Raw genomic sequence first — 21,030 nt, forward strand, 5'->3', positions numbered from 1 at the left:
ATTTGCTATCTCCATCATAAGAGAATTGCAGAACTAAAGCACACGAGTTGGGAAGAAGGTCTCTTTTGTGATAGTTAAGTAACTTTGAGGAATGACTGACACTTGAATGTTGGGAACAGTCACAGACCACAGTGTCATTACGGGGTTTTGTATTTGTCAGGTCTTATTCACGTGGGTGACGAGCTGAGGGAAGTGAATGGGATCCCAGTGGAAGACAAGAGGCCTGAGGAAATCATACAGATTTTGGTAAGCTGCCACTTTATTGTAAATCTCAGTGGAAATCATACAGATTTTGGTAAGCTGCAACGTTGTGAATCTCAGTGAACATCAACTTGCTGTGCTTTAGGTTTCTCAGTCTGATTTGGATTCAGCCCTCTGTGGGCACATGCATAGAAACACTTTTGTCCATGTAGCTTCAAGATTTCCATTTACATGAATGTAGGAGGAAGTAACTATCTGCTGATGTGTTTTGAGGGTCAGATGAGGTTATAATATTTGCAGGGTTTCAGGTCAGTACAGTGCTGTTGGTGAGCCTCTTGCCTCTGCCCCCCTCTCATTAGTGCTAAAACTTGAGTGAAATTGTTTTAGGCATGGGAATTGCTAAGTGTTAAGTTCAGGTATAAGGATAAAATGGAGACTGCCCATTCATATGTGAACATACAAACCTACAACAGTAAGACAGTTCCCTGAGTGCCTCTAAACAGCTGTCTTCATAAATACCCATTAATAAGAGGTCTGAGATAATGAGCAAGTGCCTGTGGGTCATGAAATTATGGTTTCAGTTAAATTTGAGTAGACATTCTGTCTTTAAATGGACTTGTTGTACGTGATGTTTATCCCACTACTAGAATAAAACTGGCCAGGCTGTGCCTAGTTGCTTTTCCTGATGCACATTGATGCCCAATGAATCCCATCTTCATAACCACAGAAACGACGACAGCATCTGGTAGCAGCATTTTACTTTACCAAATACAGATACCAACACTTAAATGCCAGGTTCTTGACTTTGTGTTATGTACTCTAGGCATTGACTCTTATTCGAATTGTGTTTCTGTTTTGCTGTAACTTAGCATGGATGGCAGTCGATGTCTTGATGCCTTAAGTGCACAGGATGTAAAAGTGTAAAAATGGTCTTCAGATGACCTCACATACTGCAGAGCTTTTCTGTGTTTCCGGAATTTTTACAAACATACTTTTTTGGTTTCATCCGAGTAGAATGCTATGTGTTCCTAGCTGTGTTTAGCTCTCTGCCTGTCTGTTTTACATTCCTCTTGTCTCCATCTCTCTCATGACCCTTTCTTTGATCCCAGAGTCAGTCCCAGGGAGCAATTACATTTAAGATAATACCCAGTGCCAAAGAGGAGACAGCTTCCAAGGAAGGCAAGGTAAGTCTCCAAAATACTGTTTGTGATGTGGGACTTAACCTCATTTTTTTCAACAATACATATCAGCTTTGACAATGACCATTCCTATGTCTAAGTTGCAAGAATGCAGACAGCCTCACCCCTCCTGTGTTTTTCTTCCCTTCCAGGTGTTTATCAAAGCCCTTTTTGACTATGACCCAAAGGAGGACAAGGCCATCCCTTGTAAGGAGGCAGGGCTGTCTTTCCGAAAGGGAGACATTCTTCAAATCATGAGCCAAGATGATGTGACGTGGTGGCAGGCAAAACACGAGGGTGATGCCAACCCCAGAGCAGGCCTGATTCCCTCCAAGCACTTCCAGGAACGGTGAGCCGCTCGCTGGCACAGCACAGTGACCTTTCCTCAAGTGACTTTCCGTTCCCTGCAGAGTATCATGCTAGCACCGTTATGATAAAATGAGCTTCAGACCCTGCCTGCGAATCTGTTATCCCTCGAGTTTGGATTTGGAGTTCTGTTTTGTCTAACTATGAATAATAACCAAAAGTAATATGACAGTACCAGGTCCTCTTGGGTTATTGTTGTGAAACAGGCAGAAACTAGCATGCTACTATCGAGTGTGTGCTACAGGGAGAGCACGTAGTCATTTCAGGAAAGAGGGATAACTTTAAAACCCGAAAAGTGCCGGATTTAGTTTGTTTGAACAGATCATCTTGTGTTCCTTTAAGATCTTCCTTATGGATTTTATATTTTGGTGCTGTGTTAACCTTGAACCTATGCTGAAAGTTGATAGGCCCATTGACCTTTTCTTTCCCCAGGAGATTGGCTCTGAGACGACCAGAAATAGTAGTCCAACCTCTGAAACTTTCCAACAGGAAATCATGTAAGTTTGTTAATAAGAATGCACAGAAACCTGATCCTGCTGTTGGTTTTTGACTGCTAAAGCAGGTGCTCCAGGGAGGTGCTCCAGGAGGAGGGGTCATATTAGCCTTCAGTAGCTCTTGGGCCATCATTTCTCAGAAAACTAACAAAGGAGTAATTCACAGTAGGGATAATAATGTGAATCTTTGCAAGAAAGAAAATATGATAGCGTGTTGACTGTGACGTGCCACTCACTGTCTAAGACAGTCATCAGTGACTTCCACTCTTAAGGACTGAACAAATAGAGCCTGTAGCACAACTCTGGGTTTTGTTTTGTTTTGTTTATTTGTTTGTTTGTTTGCTTTGTTTGTTTTTACCCAAGCCAGGAGGTTTGGGGTAAATATTTCTCAGTAAAAATTAGGGACAAACAAAATAAAACTAACGTTTTCCCAGGCACAAAAGCTTTTGCATCTAAGAACAACCATGCTTCATAATCCTTATCTACAAATCACAACTGGGACTTTGATCCCATCTGCAAAGAGTTGACAGGCCAAAATGAGAGGAAGAAGGATTTCATAGAACTACTGAAAAAGAGAGGGCTTGGACATTCCTTTTTTCAGTTTATCCTTTCTTCACCATTTACTCCCTGCTTTTCACCCTCTCAGATCTCCATCTTATATTCACCTCTCTAAATGTGTCTGGACATTTTAAGACACACACACACACACACACACACACACACACACAGAGAGAGAGAGAGAGAGAGAGAGAGAGAGAGAGAAACAGACTCCCCCCTTTAAAAAAATAGAGATTGCATGTTAAAAAGTGAAATGAACAAATAAATGGCCCTGAAATTTTATACCAACATCTGTTTTTAGTATTGTTGCATTTTTCACATCTCCTGTTATTTCCTTTAGTTTGCAGACACATACAGCTCAGGAATCACGTAGTAAGAAAGCCAAGCTACAGCTAAGTGTAAATCTCACAGCAAGCCAGGATGGGCATGCACCACTGAATCAAAAGCCTGCTTGCTCTCCCTGTGTCTGGTTGGGAATAAGACACTCTTGTGATGCATGTGGAGTTCTGTAGTGTCAAAAGGCCTAAGGCTTAATGGCGCATTGTTCCTAAGTGTGGTAACTTTTCGCTGTTAGCTCCTCCAGCTTTCAGGAACTGAACCTGGACATTGGATGGGGGTTTGCACAGTTAGAATGTATTTGGTACTTGTTAGATGAACTATGCCACTAAACAAAGGAGGGAAATGAGACTACACTAAAATTTGAAAATGTACTCAGCTTTGAACTATAGGAAACTAGAAACAGATCATTTGAAGTAATTGGGAATTTTTTCTTATTTTGAAAATAAGCCAATTCACTGTAAGTTTCCTTAAAGAACTATGAAGAAGTGATAGCTTTTTAATTGCTCTCTCAACTTGGTATAGGTGTGTGTGGATTTGAGGGTGTGTGGGTGTGAAGGGAGAGTGTTGGTGTGAACATGAATTGTAATGGAGGCTTATTCATTATTTGTCATCATTTCATTTGTGTGTTAATATTTAAATATTTGGATCTGGTATTTATTCCAAAGGTATCTTTACCAAATCATCATCTGAATTTGTTTGGTTGGTTGATTTTGTTTTACCTCTTGAGTTCCATTCCAGTACTCAGGGAGCATCACTGTGGTAGAGTGCTTGCCCAGCACAGCCTGGGCTTCCAGTCCCAGCACTGCAAAATGAGAGAGAGACACATGTGAGCTTACTGGCCCTTCCTGCTCGCTCTTCTCTTCCTTCTTCCCCCTCCCCTGTTACTTCTTGGACTCTTGGTTCTTGGGTTTTTGAGACAAGGTCTTGAGTGAGTCCCAGTGTATCATCAACCTTGTGAGCTCTCTGTCTCAGCTTCCCCAGGGCTGAAATTAAAGCCGGTGCTTCTGAATTTCCCTTTTTATACCTTAATTTTTATTCACTAAGAGATGCTACGTGCCTATTTATAGTTCAAGTAAATCTGCCCAAGATTACCCAATCAAATCACGAGTGCATTTAAAAACAGCACTGCTCAGAGAGAGAGAGAGTGGGTTTCTGTGAAACTTGAAAGCCATTCTCTGTCATTCTCGGAGATTGAAGTTTTGTTTGGAATTCCTGTGACAGTTGTCTACAGAAATGGTTGTGTTAGCTCTGTATATTTGCAGTAACATTTAAACACATGTTAACCTATGTATTATTCTTTTTTCTTTATTCTTTATTCTTTTTGTCTGTGTAGCATTTTTCTTTGTAAGGACTGCCTGACTCAACTGCTAAGTAGAGTTTTAGAACAAGAAACCCTCATTGTCACAACCTTTTCCATATTATAGGACAGTTCCAGGAAGAAAAATACAAGGTTAATATTATTGATGTCCAATAATTGAAAGAAAGTAATTGGTGGGGCTGGGGAGACAGTTCAGTGGTTATGAGCATGCGCTGCTGTTGCAGAGGACCAGATTTGGTTCTGAGCACCTACATCATGAAACTCACAACTGCCTCTTACTCTAGCATCAGGGGATCCAACACCTCCTTCTGACCTCCTTGGGCACCTACATACATATACACAGACCTACACATATATAGTAATAGATCTTTTTTAAAAAAGGAATCTTAGAAGTAGTGATTTATAATTTTTATGGGAAAAATACAATAATGAAACATTTTTTTTCAAGACAGGTTTTTCTGTAGCTTTGGAACCTGGCCTGGAAATTGCTCTGTAGGCCAGGCTAGCCTGGAACTCACAGAGATCCACCTGCCTTTGCCCCTGCAAGTGCTGGGATTAAAGGTGTGTGCCACCACACGTTTATGTGGCCTAGGCTGGCTTTGAACTCTCTGTGCACCCAAGAATAACCTTGAATTCCTGATCTTCCTGTATCTACTTCCTGAGTGCTGGTATTACAGGTGTCCAGTACCACATAAATAATTTATAAAATGCTGGAATGGAACTCAGGCTGTTTTGTATATTATAAAACTCTTTACCAACTGAGCTGTATCCACAGTTCCTAGAATGTTTGAACTAAAATTTAAGTATACTTCAGATCCAGGGAAGTACAGCATGCAATCACTTTGAAGTACTAAATGTCACCATGTAATAATACATTAAATCAACTTCCCCATGTAATAACACATTAAATCACTTAGTTACCTCTTATCACAATGGAATTATTTGTGTCTGTGTAATTTGACTTCTTGTTTGATTCATAAGTGCCTCATAACAACTGGAAAAAGAGTGCATAGAAGATAATTCTAGAACCCTATAGTGTCTCTGTTAATTTTAACAACGAACACAAAGGAAAACAAATTGGAGTCACATTATGTTTGCGTTTGTCTTCGTGCTAGCATTCTTGTTCTTTACTCCAATGAAAATGAAACCAAGAAGCATCAGCTAATGAGCTCTCCAGACTTTGAAGCTAGCATTTCTGTGCAAAGCTCCGAGTATATGTGTGGGTGGCGTTCGTCCTTGATGGTGGATCCATAGTTCTCCTTAAGGACTAAGAAATCTCGATATGTATCCAGGAAGCAGGCTTCTCAAACAAGAGTGTTTGCTTCTTAAATAGCCCTGAAAGCTAAGACAGAACTCTTACAGTGAAAGCGTTCTTGAACCTTAGGACCTTGGTACAGGGATCCATCCCCTCTTCTCTCTCTGCCCATATCCCCATTTTGAAAAATTGATTATACAGCAAAAAGCAAAACTATACTAGAAGAAATTTCCCACTGTTTTCACATGGAGGCCCTGTACTGGTGACACAGACAGAAGGACAGAGAGGTAGGTGTCTGGTAGTTCTCCTTTGATAATGGCCAGCTTTGGGTTCTTACAGCAAAAAGGCAGCTGTGTAAGTCCTGGATATGGGCTAGTGTTTCCAGTAGCACATGGGAGTGGTTGATGCTGAGGACTTGGCAGCGTGTAATTCTTATGTTGCCATAATTTATTTTGTGCCTCATTTGCATGCATAAGAACATTATATGTACCCCATTTGCTCACATGCACACTGTACGCTGTTGTTGGAACCCAGGACCTTGTGTGTGGTAGCCAATTGTTATGCCATGAGCTGTATCCTAGAACTTCAACTAGCTTGTAAGAAAGACATATACATTTCTCAACTTGAAATATTATTCCTCTTCTGTTGAAACACAGGCAGGTTAGCTAAGTATGATCTTCCTAATTGTATCCAGATATATTCTATATTTAAATCCAGTATTTATGACCTTCAGAAAGGATGGAAAGGGAAACCTCTTTTTCACATAGATTATTTTACAGCAGAATATCCAAGCATAATTTCTATTTCTAGTACTTAATTTTCCTTTTCAGTTATCAAAGTATAAATACCTCAACATTTCTCATACAGCAGACTGAATAATGTTAATTTAAATTCTTTACTTTAAAAATAGCTCTGTGGAATTCTTGGCATTAGATGAGTGAATGTGCAAAATTTGTGATGTTTGAAAACATAAAATCACAAAACATTTCAATTTAACAAATTGTGATTTGGGACTTGTAGACAAATGGAAATACTTAAATTCAGACAAAGAGCACCCATCAAAAGCTGGTAGGACTTGCTCATTATGGATAGACAGACATGACAGCCAGTGAAAGAGTTCTGACATTTGAGTAAAACAATGCCATTTCTCTGAGGTGCCAATATTTAAGGCCACATTGTCAGATCCCACATGTTGTTGTAATAAGGTATTTCTTGTTGAGTACATGCCACCTTTGGTGTATTTAGTGTTTTCACAGGTTGTATCAACTTAGAAACAGATTGTTTATGCTGTTGAATATTTTTGTATAACTAAAACTTTGTCGTGCATTTTCTTAATGTTGGTAGCATCTGCCATGAACAGAAACACGTGGAATTTCCTGTCATGGGCTAGAAAGTTTAGTCAGCAGTTGAGTGTTATTGCTCTTGCAGAGACTTCAGTATCCACACCTGTCAGAAAGCTCACAATGGCCCATATCTCCAGCTCCCAGGACATCTGACATCGGTGACCTCCTTAGACACCTGCATTCATGTACCCCCCAGGCACATAATTTAAAATATTAATTTAAACACCCTATGAATATTTTCCCTTTATGTTAGCTTTCCAATACCTTAACAAATATCTGGACTGGTCAGCTTTATCAAGAGAAAAGTTCGACTCACAGTTTTAGAGGGTACAATCCATAATCATTTGATCTCCTTGTTTTTATCTGTGGCCAGGAGCCAGTCATGGCTAGGGGTTACAAATGGAGTAAAGATGTTTGTGTGATAGCCAGGGTGTTTAACATATGAAGAGGAAAGAGGTTCTTCTGCCCCCTTCATGGGCATGTTTCTGGGGGGCCAGATGCCCTCACATTAGATCCCCTCATGAAACTTCCACTTCCTTCCAAAGCTTGGCAGTGTGGGCCGTTGGCAACCTGGGTCCTAGCTCTAACACCTTCTGTTGGGGAGACTCCACAGGTCAGGGCTTTGTGGGAAGAGGTGCTGATGAGCTAGGCTGTCAATTTTGCATCCAGTTGGTCACATAGCGCTGAATCAGCAAATTCTGTGCATCGCTGATGGTGTCACTTCTGAGACAGTCTCGGGGTGAGCAGTTCTTCAAATTTCAAGGGTTCCTAGCCATGGTATCTTTTGCAGTTCTCCATGGAGACCCAGTGGCATGTCAGTAAGAAGAGTTTGTTCCTAGTTAGAGATCTGGTAGGTGGTCATGGGACTAGTCACACTTCATGAAGGCAGTCAGAGGGCTATGGGAATTTAGGAAAGCAGATGACACCTTCCCTGAGCCATTTTCTATGACTGCTGTTTTGTAGCTTTGGGAGGTTTCCATCACCCCTATTCACTCTCTATAGCCATGTTGTGAAAAATGTCCCACTCTGACTCAGGGTGAGATTTTACTTGAAGTATGCTGCCAATATGCTTCTCGTTCTTTACTGGAGTGGAGTCTCCTAGGCAGCTTTTTAAGTTGCTATCTAATTAGTAATTCAAGAATTACTGAGGATTCTTTTAAAAAGTACTTTCCATGTGGTTCTTCAAAAATTAAAGATAAGCCTAGGTATGTGGCACATGCCTATAGTCCCAAAACTTGGAAGGTGGAGAAAACAGGACCCTTGCAAGTTCAAGATTGGCCTGCTTTGCCTATGAGTTCCAGGGCTACATAGCGAGACTCCATCTCGAATAAGTAAGTAAGTAAATAAATAAATAACTTCCATACCATCCAGCTATACTACTTGTTGGGAAATTATCTAAAAGGATGAAAGATGGTGCCAGCCAGATGACTCAGTAGTAAAGGGGTTTGCTATACAAGCCTAACAACTTGAGATTGATCCCTCAGAAAAGTGGAAGGAAAGGTCCAGCTACACGGAGTTGTCCTCTGTCCTCCACATGTGTGCTGTGGTGTGTGTGTGTGTACGTGAGCACACGCACACACACACATACACAAATGATGATGATGAGTAGAAATTACTTTTTAAAGAATAACACTTATTGTAAAGATAACTGTATAGCCATGTTGATCATGGTACTATTCATGGTAGCCAAGTTACAGATACAGTCTGAGTACCCATCAACAAATGAATGGGGAAAGGAAATGTGATGTGTGTACATGAAGGTCTTTACTGAGTCATAAAGAAGAAAAAAATGTCATTTGCTGGAAATGGATAATTGGCATATCATAATGTTAAGTGTGATGAACCACTTACAAAAACAAACACAGCATGTATTTTCTCAGGTGGAAGCTAGGGGGAGACAAAAAGATAAACTAAGAGGAGAAAGGGGAGCATGAGAGATATGGAAAAGACAAGGCGATGATGGACAGGAAGTAACAGAGGGAGGGGTTGAGCCATGATGGCATTACAGGCCAGCCAGGGCTACACAGTGATCTGTCTCAAGTTTTAAAGAAACAGAAAAATTAACAAAATATCTCCCATGAAATAATATATATGTGATAATTGACTTGTCAGTATATTGTTGAAATTGTAGAATACTTAGACATGTCCGGGCAAACTTGCTTGTTTCTAAGATCTTTTCATTTGATTATTTACACTTTTATAAACTAACAAATCTATCAAAATAAATGAAATTCCCTTTTTCAAGGTATTAATTTTGAGTAAAAATGTTACATTTTTCCTAGTTATTTCCCCCATTTGTTTGCTGACTATAAGCTCTATGAGTGCTCAGTGTTTTTACTAAAATGTATACATTCTGTACATGTAGCCTGCAGCACTGTCTAATACCGAAATGTTTAAATGTGTGTGTTTTCCCTCCTTTGGCTTTTCTAAGATGAGGAAACAGTTGAAAGAGGTAGGGAGATTTTATTTTAGTTATTTTTATTTGGATCTTTCTACTTTCATTGTATTTTCTGTCCGTCTAACCATCTTCTTTCTCATTTTCTCCATGCTTCTCAGAGGAAATTAAAGGTACATGTATAAAAGTTTCCCTGTGTGGTTAACAACTTTATTTAGTGAATATTAGTGTCAGATATGACAAGCAGTTGTGGCAGCATGATCTTTATGAGTACAAACTGCCATCGTTCAGTATCAAAAGTCATGGTGGGACTTTGTTTTGGAAAGGGGTGTAGTGTTTTGTTTTTTCCTTCATGCAGAAGAACTACCTAACATATCACAGTTTACATGGTATCCTTGTAGCTCTGTGCTTGCCTTAAATAAAAGTAAATGGAAAAAGTGGTGTTGTTTTTGCTTGTTGTGTAGTGGCAGCCAGGTGACTGGCTCTCTTGGAGCCTTGATATCTGCATGGTAAATTCCAGGGGTGTGTTTGTGTGACTGACTACTGTAAGGACAAACAACAACTTCACTTCTTTAAGATAAGTGCAGGTCAGAAGTCACCTAATGCTCCCAAACAATAACACATTGTTTAATTTAAAAAGTTTTATTTGTTCTATGTTTTTAATGAAAATAGAATGTTATTCTTCTATGCCTTCCCAACTTGGGACCCGTACCTGTCAGCCAGGGTGTATTCTAGTCTCACCTTTCTATCTACCCCAGTCAGCCAAAGTAAATGCTGTGTTTTACATATTATCAAAGAGCTGATTTATAGAAGTAAATTTACTTTGGGAGTCAACTGGTGTAATTTTCTTTACTGTGAAAATATAAACATTTCAGATAATTTAAAAAGTCATTTTCTTTGGAGCTGCATCAAGGAACTTCTGAAGAATGTTGAAAGAAAGAAAAAGAAAAAAAAGCAACCCTGTATGAGACCTTAAAATACCTGAACTTAAATAGAAAACAAAATAAAAAATGTTTTTTAAGCATGCCATCATTAGTGATGCTCCATGCTGTGCGTTACATGATTGTCTCCGGTAGTGGACTTTTGGCGTCTGTGGCTGGACTCCTAACCATTCTGCTTTGTCTCCTGACTTCTGTTCTGTTGGCTTTTACATTCTACCCAGAAGATGCCGGATATGATGGTAACAACAGTGGAACCTACATAGGTGAGCAGTTGGTCATAGAAGATGATTTCTTTGCTTTCTGTTGCTTTCTTCAACATAATTACATTATTTCCTTTTAAATTAGCATGTTTGTGTGAGCGTGCTCCAACACTTAAGGAAGGTGGAACCTTGTATTACAGGCTTAGCAGGCTGGATATGGAGGATTTTATGCTGCGCTTGTAGGTGTTATAGCAGGAGCATTCCAGGCAGCTTTATAAATGGATACATGTGCTTTTGATAGAGGATGAGCACTTAACACTCATGGTGTTAATAATTTTTCTCTATACAGTTTCTGGACTTTACTAAACAGTTGGGTTTGCTGAGATTGTTCAGATTTCCAAATAAATTTCTTCTTCTCATATCACTTCTTCCATACATCTTCTTATAACATGTTATTACCACAGCATCATAAATAACACAAACATAGTTAAGCCTTACTATTAGTCTCTAATGTATGGATGAAGAAATGCTTTCTAGTTTGGAGATGCTGGGGGATGTTGCAAACAGAAGCAAAGATGTCTAGAAACCATTAAAAGCAACAAGATTCACTTCCTCTGCAATTCGCTTCCAGCTTTCCTCTGACCCTTGCTATGTTTCGCCAACAAGTTCTGTGCTCAGCAAGAGGGGGGGAATGTGTGGAAACAAAGGGCCGAGTATCTACCTTTCAGCCTTTTAAGATTACATTCTTATGCATGGTGATAAGATCTCTTGGTTATTGAGGAAGCCAGGCAAATACTGTTCTAGGTATTTAGTATCTATACCATTTCTAATACATCAAAGTTGGGATATTCTATCCATTCTATGACAGTTAGACTGAGGCCTGGGAAATTAGTGTTGTTCACCTAAGAACCAAAGGATACAGTTAATGTTTCTGGATTCATCCCACATCTGTATAAAGACAACTATAGTCTGCTTCCCTACAGCTGCCTTCTGGGTTTTGGTTATGTAAAACATACCTGAAATTCTAAAACACATAGTCTTCCCATTTTTCATACTTAAGATCTCATATTATCAGCCAAGCTAAAATTGTAGTCTTCTTATCTGTACATCACCTGAATTTTCAGAAAAGTCTAAGATTTGGAGCACCAGAGAGAGAGGGTGGTCCTGCCTTCCTTGTTTCATTTTCAGTGCAGTGCAATGTCCCCAGTGCTCTGGGGGCTGGCACCTCCCCTTGTACCCCTGCAATCCCTAACAGTTTCACACGACAAGCATTTAGGTCTGTAGATCAGAGGTCAACTGTGTGGTTCTGCCCAAGCTTGGCTTGGTGGGTTTTTTGTAGCCTGGTGGCTGGGGTCTGTCTGATTTGTGGGGAGTTAGCTGAGTGAGCTCATTTGTTACGTGTGTGGGGGGGGTATCTGTGTACACATGCTCCTATGTACATGTGGGCCTCTGCATGTGAAAACCTGAAGTCAATGTCAGGTATCTTCCTCAATCACCCTCTAACATATTTTGAGACAGGATTTCTCACTGAACATGGAACTCACTGATGTGGCTGGAGTTAGCTGGTCACCAAGCCTTCAGGGTATGCCAGCCTCTATCACTTACCAAGTGCTAGGGTTGTAAGTGCATTCTGCCATGCCTGGCTTTTAATATTGATGCTGAGGATCAGAACTCAGGTCTTTTACCTACTGAGCCATTTTCTCAGCCCCTTGTGTGGCATTTCATGGCCCAGGAAGCTTCCCAAACAGGGTTCTCAGAGTTCCTGACTTCAGCAAGAGAAAGAAGCACTCAAGAGTGTTCCCACAGTTAAAGTCTTTTAGGGACCAGAATAGGTCTCCTGGCCAAGATAGAGTCAGTGAGGAGGGATGGCCTAAGAGCATGGGTACTGAGAGTCATGAAAAGATGCATAGCCCTTAGACAAAAGGTCACACTCCCTGATGGGAGATAAGTAAATTATCTAATGATTGAAGCATGAGATGTGAAATCCACCCTTGGCAGTGAGGAGGGCACAACTGTACGTAACCTGTAAGATGTTAGTAAGTACTGAGAAGAAACTAGAGTAATGAAGGGGCTCATTAAATAAGAGGGTCTTCCTGAAAAAGATCCTGTGTAGTCAGAAAGCTGGGGAGGGAGCATTTGGGGGAAAAAGCATCTAAGTAGTGGGATAAGCATGGTGCAAGACTCTATGGTAGGGTGTCTGCTGCACCTGAAGGAGCCTGTGTGGCTAGAACAGAGTGATCAGAAGCTCAGTCTGTGCAACAGGATGTGGCAAGTGGGGCACACACTTAGCCGGTCCTTTATAGAAATCAGGAAATCATTGGCAGGTCCTGAACAAGGCAGTAACATGACCTTATCTGTATTTTAAGGGTCACACTAGCTGATGGGTTGAGTATCTGGCAGGGAGCAGAACAATGCAGGTAAGATGATGATGAGCTTTAAACAAGGATTTCCACTGGAGGTAGCCAGAAGATCCAATTCTGGACATGTAGGAGAGTTGGGTATGAGTTTATGGTTTGGGTGACTTTAAGTACAAGATTGGACTTGAATGTGTATGGAGATAGGAGAGATTGGAGGCGTGATCTGCCTGAGTGTTCTGTTTTGGACACAGTGTGTTGAAGACATCCTTATGTAACTGGCAGTGGGACAAACGTGAGGAACAGGAGTCGAGGTCATCAGTTTGGAAGTTGTGAATATCAGGGTCTACTAAAATGATGAAACTAGATGAGACAACCCAAGGACTAAGTGGTGGTCCAGATGAGAGGAGAGACTGATGAAAGTAAAGGTTCAGAAGGAAGGAACGGAGCTGCCAGGACATCCGGGTGAGAAGTTAGAACAGTGTTAGCTGCGATGGAACACACTTGCCGAAGTCTAACACCTTTTCACCATAAAAATGTATAAACTAAGACTGGGAGGAAGGTCTTCAGCATGATACAGGAACTGTCAGTCTACTGGCAGTGTCCCTTTGCCTTCATTCTGTCAAGGCTGTTGTGCCTACCAGATTTCCTCAACCTCCAAGGAAGTGACTCCCGACTGCAAAAGCAAAAGGTTTTTATTGCTAAGAACCAAACCAGCTGGGACCTCACTCTATCCGAAGAGTAAGGCGCCTGCTTACAATTGTGAAGCATGTTTAAAGGGAAAGGGAGGCTTGAGACTGCTAGTCTCAGTCCATAAGGTTTCCAAGGTTACAGAGATTTCATAGAGTACAAAGTTCTTACAAGGCGGGATTGTTTCGCTCATCTGCAAGGTTACGGGGTTTTCTTTCTCTATGACTGACAGGCTCAGTGGCCTTGTCCTTAAGGGGAGCAGGGAGAATGTACTCTCCAGTCAGGGAGTCATCTATATCTATTGGCAGAAGCACTTGTTCTTTCTGGTTTTCCCTTCTTGCCATGAGTCTGTATCTTTTAGTTACTAATTTTCCCTCACAACGGCCTTTACCTGCTTAGAGACTGTTCCCACGTCGTGATCTGCTTTACCATTCTCAGGAAGATATTTTAGATATTATTTTCTGTCAAGAGGAATTTCCAAATCATCTTGACCAGATAACTGACCAATATAGGGGGAAAACACTGTTACTGACGTGTGTGCGTGTGTGGTGTGTGCGTGTGTGCGCGCGCACGTGTGTGTGCGTGTGCATGTATGTGTACATTTGGCTTAAGAATTTTTTTATCTGTGGGAGTTTTGCCTGCAGTTATGCCTGTGTGCCATGTGCATGCATTGTTCACAGAGGCCAGAAGAGGGCAACAGATCCCATGGAACTGGAGTTACTGGTGGTTGTGAGCTGCCATGTGGGTGCTGGAGTTTGGGGGGGAGGGACTCCGGAAGAGCAGCCAGTACTCTCAACTGCTGAGCTGTCTCTCCAGCCCTTTGTTTTTTGCTTTTTCTGGCAGTGTTGTGCTCTCTATCCAGACTATCTCAGATTCATGATCCTCCTGCCTCAGCCTCCTGAGTACTGGGATTACAGCTGTGAGTTATTCCATTTGGCTTTTCTAATGCTATAGATCTATCTGTGGTAAGTGTCATTTTGAAGAGAAAAATCCTCTTTGGAGAGTTGATCTATTTTCCATGTCTGCTGTTTCTTTAAGAGAAATAATCCAGATGGCCTGAGTCAGCCAGATGGAACTGGTTCTTCGCATTTCAGTCATGTGGAGTGTCCCTCTAAGGGATCCCAGCATTCTGTGATAAGCCTGTCCCAGCACACACTGTAGTTAGCTTGTTTGGAACAGCTTTGGCTCGTACAGGATGGGTTTGTGTCCATCCTTGCCACATCACACATGTCTCTGGCTCTGCAACATCTCTGGAATTTGGTCTTTCTGTATGACCTTTCGTGAAGATTAGTTAGTAGCGAAGCTAAGGTTGTGGCTTGTTTTAGGGCTGTACCCTGCTCTGTCACCCACATCCATATCCAGAGAAGGATATTCCTAGACTAGCATTTTTTATTCCCCCACTGGATCATGGCCTCATGTGTTGACACTACCCGGGGGAGACATTTGGTTATGTTCACTTTGTTTGAAGTACATGAAAATCAGTCATGACGCAGAGTATGGGTAGCCCCTAATTCTCCACCAGGATTCACTTTCTGAGGACAGGTTGGGAAGATGGCTGAGCAGTTAAGAATGTGACCTGCTCTTGGAGAAGGCACAGCTTTGGTTCCCAGCTCCCACACTGTGGACTCACAGTCATCACTTCAGCTCCAGGGGAGCAGTCACCCTCTCCTGGCATCTGGCTCCAATCTCTTGAGTGCTGGGATCACAGGTGTGTGCCACCTGTGTTGGCTGAGGCTTCACTGATTGGATTTACTGTGTGATATGATTCTGACTGGCATGGAACCAGTTTCTTAAAGGTCAGTGTTGGCTATTTTATTGAAAATCGGGAAGAAGCTGGAGGGCTGAACAATCAACTTAAGCCATTTGCTGTCTGTGTGAAGTTTTGTAATTATATGAAGATAAATCAGTAGAACACTGTAAAGAGAAATTGTAGAAGGCAACACATTTTAGTGTTGAATCCCTGTAAGTCAGGAGCTATCTACATTAAAAATTGCCTCTGATAGATAACGTGGTGTACATGTGTACGTATTCTACATGTTTATATAAGCAGATTGTCATTGGTCGGTACATGGCACACATGTGTGTTCACTACATATTTACACAGTTGACAAGGATTAAAGGTCTGGAAAATTCACTTTGGTGAGCGATGTGGAAACTGGTGTGTTTGGACTTTTATACTCATTCCCCAGTAGAAGAGATTTATAAAATCCTATTTTTCTTGCCTTATCCCAAAATACTCAGTATGAAGCAGTTTTCAAACATTGGTATGAATCATTATTTTCCTCTGGCTAATTCATTACAGGAATCCTGTTCTAATCAGTTCAGGAGGCACTGTGCATCACGCATATGTTTTCTAATTCTTTGCTGCAAATGATTTCCTGAAGAATCGGATTTTCGGTGCTTCTGTCCTTGCTGGAGCACAAATTGCATTCTTTTAAAACAAGGTCAGTTTTGGGACCTAGGCTGCCCTTTCTATTTAACCAAAGTATTTAGCCTAAAGTTAAATAATAAAACAGAACTCCATGATGTCAATTTTTTCCCCCTAAGTTGATGTTTATCTCTCTGTGTATGTGCTTTTCTTAGGGCAGGTTCTTATTTCTCCCCGTGGTTCTCTTGTATTTAAGAACACAGCTGATTTTATAAATCAAGTGAAAATTCCCATTTAATCCAGTATTAAAGACTTCTAGGCAGGGAAGTACAGCTGTGTTTAAATACACCATTGTGATGTTTTCCATGAGATAGAATTTGTGAAGAGAATATTTAGAAGCATTTTTTTCCCCTAAAAGCAATACAGGGTCTTTCTCAAACAGAAAAGACCTCTGCAGAATCTCAAGGAGTCTGGACTCCTGCTTGGAAATATTTGTTTCCTGACAGAAACTATTCCTGCTTGGAGATTTTTATGTTGTAAGGATAGTCTCAAGCTAAGAAAAAAAAAATACTAAAGTTTCAAATCCAAATTTTTTCCCTGCCTGGAACTTCAGTTTTATGTGTACATGCTGTATTTTGTCACAATTTTGAAGTAAGAACTCATTTCTCTATTAGCTGTTTGGCAGAGAGTTAAATTCTCACTTACTTTCTCTGTGTATGTGTGGTAGGGGTAATGTTTTGGTGTTCTTCCAGTTGTTTATTTGAACAACAAATTTTGGGTGTTAGTGTGATTGGGAAATCTTAAAGTAGAAATTATTTTTCCCTTGGAAATTGCACTTTATATCTTACTTTAGCTTCCAGGGTTGTACCGGGGACTTTCGAGTTTCTCTCTTATTTTTAGCTTGAAATGAGCTGCATGGTTCAAGGACCATTGTGGATTTGAATGCAGCTCACTATAAAGGAAGTTGTGAACATGTAACATGCTGAAGGTGGCTTTCCTGGTAATTTGTTCAAAAACCTCTTGTTCCACTCCCGAGCAATAAAGATTCACAGTATGTGTAGTTTAATATAGTCATGACATCGTTCTTTCTTTATTGATTTTCCCGGCACTGTGAGGTAGCTGGAGGACTCACGCATCCAGACTTTTTAGAGCTCATTTGATGTCCGCAGTTCTCGATTCAGACTTTTTTTTTCCTGTGCAATTCAAGCCTCCACCCACCAAGATTGCTACTTGTCACTTAAAGATGTGCTTGGTTGTTGTCATCTTCTCTGGGATAATGTTTAATTGGCCAATTAAGTACCAGCCATCAACTCAGCAATGAAATACTTAAGTAATGTGACCGTGTGGGCATCTTTTTATCAGTGATACAATGGAAGTCACCTCTCTGGTGTGTCATCATGCCTGTGCTGATTTGCTAGGCACCAACTTTATGGTCAGAATGTTTTTGAGGATACACTCAGTGTTTCCTTGTCAAGAATCTAATATTGTAGAATAACTTCCAGCTGCCTAGTTTTTATTACTATCTCCATGGGATTTTAAAAATCTTCATTAAGCACTCCTTTATAGTAAAATTTACTCTCTCTTGTAATTTAGATACTAGGTAAATATTTGCATGGTTAAATTGTTCTGATTTTTAAGATGCAAATTTTTTTTCCTATGATGTTTTTGGCAGTACTCCCAGTATATAAAAATGTGACCTGTATTTCAGTATATTTAAAATGGAGATAAAAGCTGTAAAATGCTTAGTTTTAGGCTCCTTTTAGGAAAAATTGAACATATCATTTTGACTGTGTTTTTTCATACATTAGAAGGTGGAGATGGATTCTTCTAGGAGTCTCTGAGTTTTGAGGTATCCATGACATATTTATACTGCTGAGGTTCAAGATTTCATTAAGATTTTTCTTTTTGTGCACTGAACATCTGTGGAATGTAATCCTATGAAAAGCTTGTTTAAACATTAGCAATGCATAGCATCTGCTGTTATCGACCGGGGTTGGTTATATAAAACAATTGAAATCAGGTATTGAAACCATCCTATCTGATGCATCGCAGGTGGTGACATGATGGCTAGATACTTATTTTCTTTGAGCAAACAGAAAGCCAAGATATAGTTCATTATGAAATTAGCATTTTAATAACATGTCATCACCCTAAAAGGCACAATTCCATTTAAAAAAAAAATGTTTATTCTTCATTGGATTTACTTACAAGAACAAAAGAATATGGTGACTTCTGGTTTTTTAATAAACTTAGCATTTTATTCCATTTTGAGCTTGTGAAACAGTGTATTTCTTTTGGTCTTTACCTTTTTTTCTGGTTCTCTGTCTTCTTGATTTTTTATATTCTATTATGCTTTTATAACATGCCATTGGTTTCGCTTTCATTGTTTTCTTTGTATTGTATTTATTGGCTGTTTCCAACCATCATTTACATAGAAACTTGGTGTTTTGTGTAATCACTTCAAAATCCAGGAGCCTGGAACTTGCTTTGGAGATATGCAGTAAGTACATTACGTATTTTGTCGAAAGAGCCACACAACTATTTCTGCCTAGATCGGTTTTCATCTGTGTGGTCATATATTATAAACTGAAAAGTCACACAGTGTAGTGAGTTTGTCAAGGCTCTCTCTGCCCAACACAGCTATTGTTTTCCTTTAAAGTATTTTCTTCTGCAATTCTGTGTTCATAACACTTTTTAATAGCAGCAAAAACAAAGCTCCTCATGTTAAGTGCAATTATTATATCCTGTCTAGTTCTTCTGATTATTATATTTTGTCTATGGTGCTGTACACTTTATAATTTTAATTGTTTCAGTCCTGTTTTTCTGAGTGGTTATTTCATCATTTAACTATTTCCATATTTCTGTATATCTGTTTCTTTTCTAAATTAGTTTTATTGTTAAAATTGACATCAGTGTGTGGAGCTGTGGAGTAGAGAGACAATGCTGCTTCCCACAATGTTAAAGCTTATTTTAGTAACACATGCTTCTCAAATTCCATGCCCAAAGCATTACATTTGATGCTTGTGGTTACTGTGTTGTAAGGATGCAGTATGATGCAAGTTTTGAGAATGACCAAATTACAACTGAGCTTAATTTATAGACATACATATAAAAATGGCGAAAGTCAAATCAGACATTCTGAATCTTTCAACGAATCCCAAGTTACAGTCAGGATCCTGTGTTGGAAAAACACTATAAATTATAATATGTAAGAATAGCCTTTTGTGTCCCTGGAGGATGAGTACTTCTTGAGGCCAGTGACACAGTTTTGTAATTTTTGTGCTTTACAACTCACCTTGAACATAATGAGGCATAAATACTTGTTTAATTTGAAAAAAGGGGGGGGAGCCTATTAGGAAAAATAACCTTTTAATCCATACCTTAAACTGATTTTTTCTTTGACAGTTTCTTTCTGTTAAATTGTAAGAGGGGCTTGTCATTTTCCCTGTTCCACAGCTGAAAGTAAGGTGGTGTTTCTCACTCTGTGATCTCATTTCATTGTGGAGTACTAGAGCCAGGCTTTGCCTGTCACTTTCTGTTATGGGGAAGGGGAAGGGAGTGGTTGCTGAGGGACTGAATAAATGAAGCACATCAGGTGCTTTGAGTGATGCCTGTCACCTGGTGAGTTCCCAGCAAAGCCATCCTGCCACCATTGAGAGTGTGCTTTGATGGGGACACTAAACAGAAAGTGAGCGCCTTCAAATCAAGACAGAAACAGTGTAACACCTCTGCCCTCTGCACATGTGTGTCAGTATGAAGTTGTATAGGGGTCCTTCTCCTTCAGGATTTTTTTATTTTTTAGAACCATTAGTTAGTTATTTAGAAAAGTAAAAAGTTACAGCCACACTTCACAGGCCTGATAACATGATTACATCTGAGTGGTTCCAGATGGATTTAAAAAAGAAAGCAAAAAAAATGAATTATAAAACCATGAGTCCCACTTCTTAAAATTGAGAAGAATGCAGGAGAATATTTGTCAAACATAGGAGGAGCGGATTCCTTTAAACAGTGGTAGAAATCAAAAACAACATATTACTGATTCCAACACACACGATTTAGGACTTCTTTAAAATCGGTTCATCTTTGGGTAGAAGGTTCATCGGTTTGCTGACATTTACATGTGTGTATGACATTTACATGACTATATGACATTTATATGTGTGCTTGACATTTACATGTGTATATGACGACGGAAGGGCTGACTCGGCTTCATTAGTGAGCACTAACTAGGCAATGACGGAAAGAAGGGGGCAGGGAAAAGAGTAATGATGTGAAATGTTGGATCCCACTGCCCCCTTTAATAACAGTGATGTGGGTATTTACATTGGCCGCACTATTGAAGGGTTTGAAGAAGCAGTGAGACACCGTTGTGGGAGGAAGGTAAAGAAGCAGTTGCCAACAGGCCTTGTTATTAGTCCATCAGAGGAGTCCTGGGTGAGAAGAGCCTGGCTTCCAGCAGCATAGCCTGCCTCAGGGATCACAGATGATGCATACAGCTGATGCATACAGCTGGACTAGGGATATGGAGTAGCTGTTTCAGATAACAGGCAGCTTTCTTTATAGTCGCCCCTTCATAGTCAATGCCTTAGCAGAGCTGTAGAGTCAGATGATAAATTGGCAGGTTACTGTGAATTGTCACTACTGCAAGTATTAGATAAGCCCTGTCTCGCAGCTGCATCCTACTCTGATGTCACTTTCCTATTGTAATAAAACCCGTTGTTCCTTTCAAAGACGCAGATTTCTAGCAGCTGTGGATAAGCTTCCCTGGAAACAAACCTGTCCATAAAAATGTTGAGCATGTTATAAATTACAAAAAATATGAACTTTAAGGAAAATACATTTCATGTGAGGCTATTTATTCCCTTACCCTCAATTCCTTGATAGTTCCTCCCCCTCTGCTCCCAAAGCCACCCTGCTGAGCCATGGTACCAACTGCTGACTTATGATGCCTTTGTTACCAGCGCTCCTCTGAGGAGAACCCCTGCTTCCTTTCAGTTTAGTTTCATGATAGTTAAGCTCATGTTAGTAAG

General features: G+C 40.2%; 1 protein-coding gene across 2 annotated transcripts in view; it reads left to right on the forward strand.

Annotated features, from left to right (window-relative positions):
* The window catches only part of Mpp7 (MAGUK p55 scaffold protein 7), a 140,443-nt gene that overhangs the window by 90,141 nt on the left and 29,272 nt on the right, over positions 1-21,030 (forward strand). The window contains exons 7-10 of one of the 2 annotated variants that reach the window (XM_051205611.1): positions 161-246; positions 1,311-1,385; positions 1,532-1,728; positions 2,178-2,242. In XM_051205611.1, the coding sequence (XP_051061568.1) occupies positions 161-246; positions 1,311-1,385; positions 1,532-1,728; positions 2,178-2,242 (423 nt within the window). The remainder of the gene's footprint in view (positions 1-160; positions 247-1,310; positions 1,386-1,531; positions 1,729-2,177; positions 2,243-21,030) is intronic. The other variant, XM_051205612.1, reaches the window with a different exon arrangement.

The sequence above is a fragment of the Phodopus roborovskii genome, unplaced genomic scaffold, assembly GCF_943737965.1.
Source record: "Phodopus roborovskii unplaced genomic scaffold, PHOROB, whole genome shotgun sequence".
In the NCBI taxonomy this organism is placed as follows: Eukaryota; Metazoa; Chordata; class Mammalia; order Rodentia; family Cricetidae; genus Phodopus; species Phodopus roborovskii.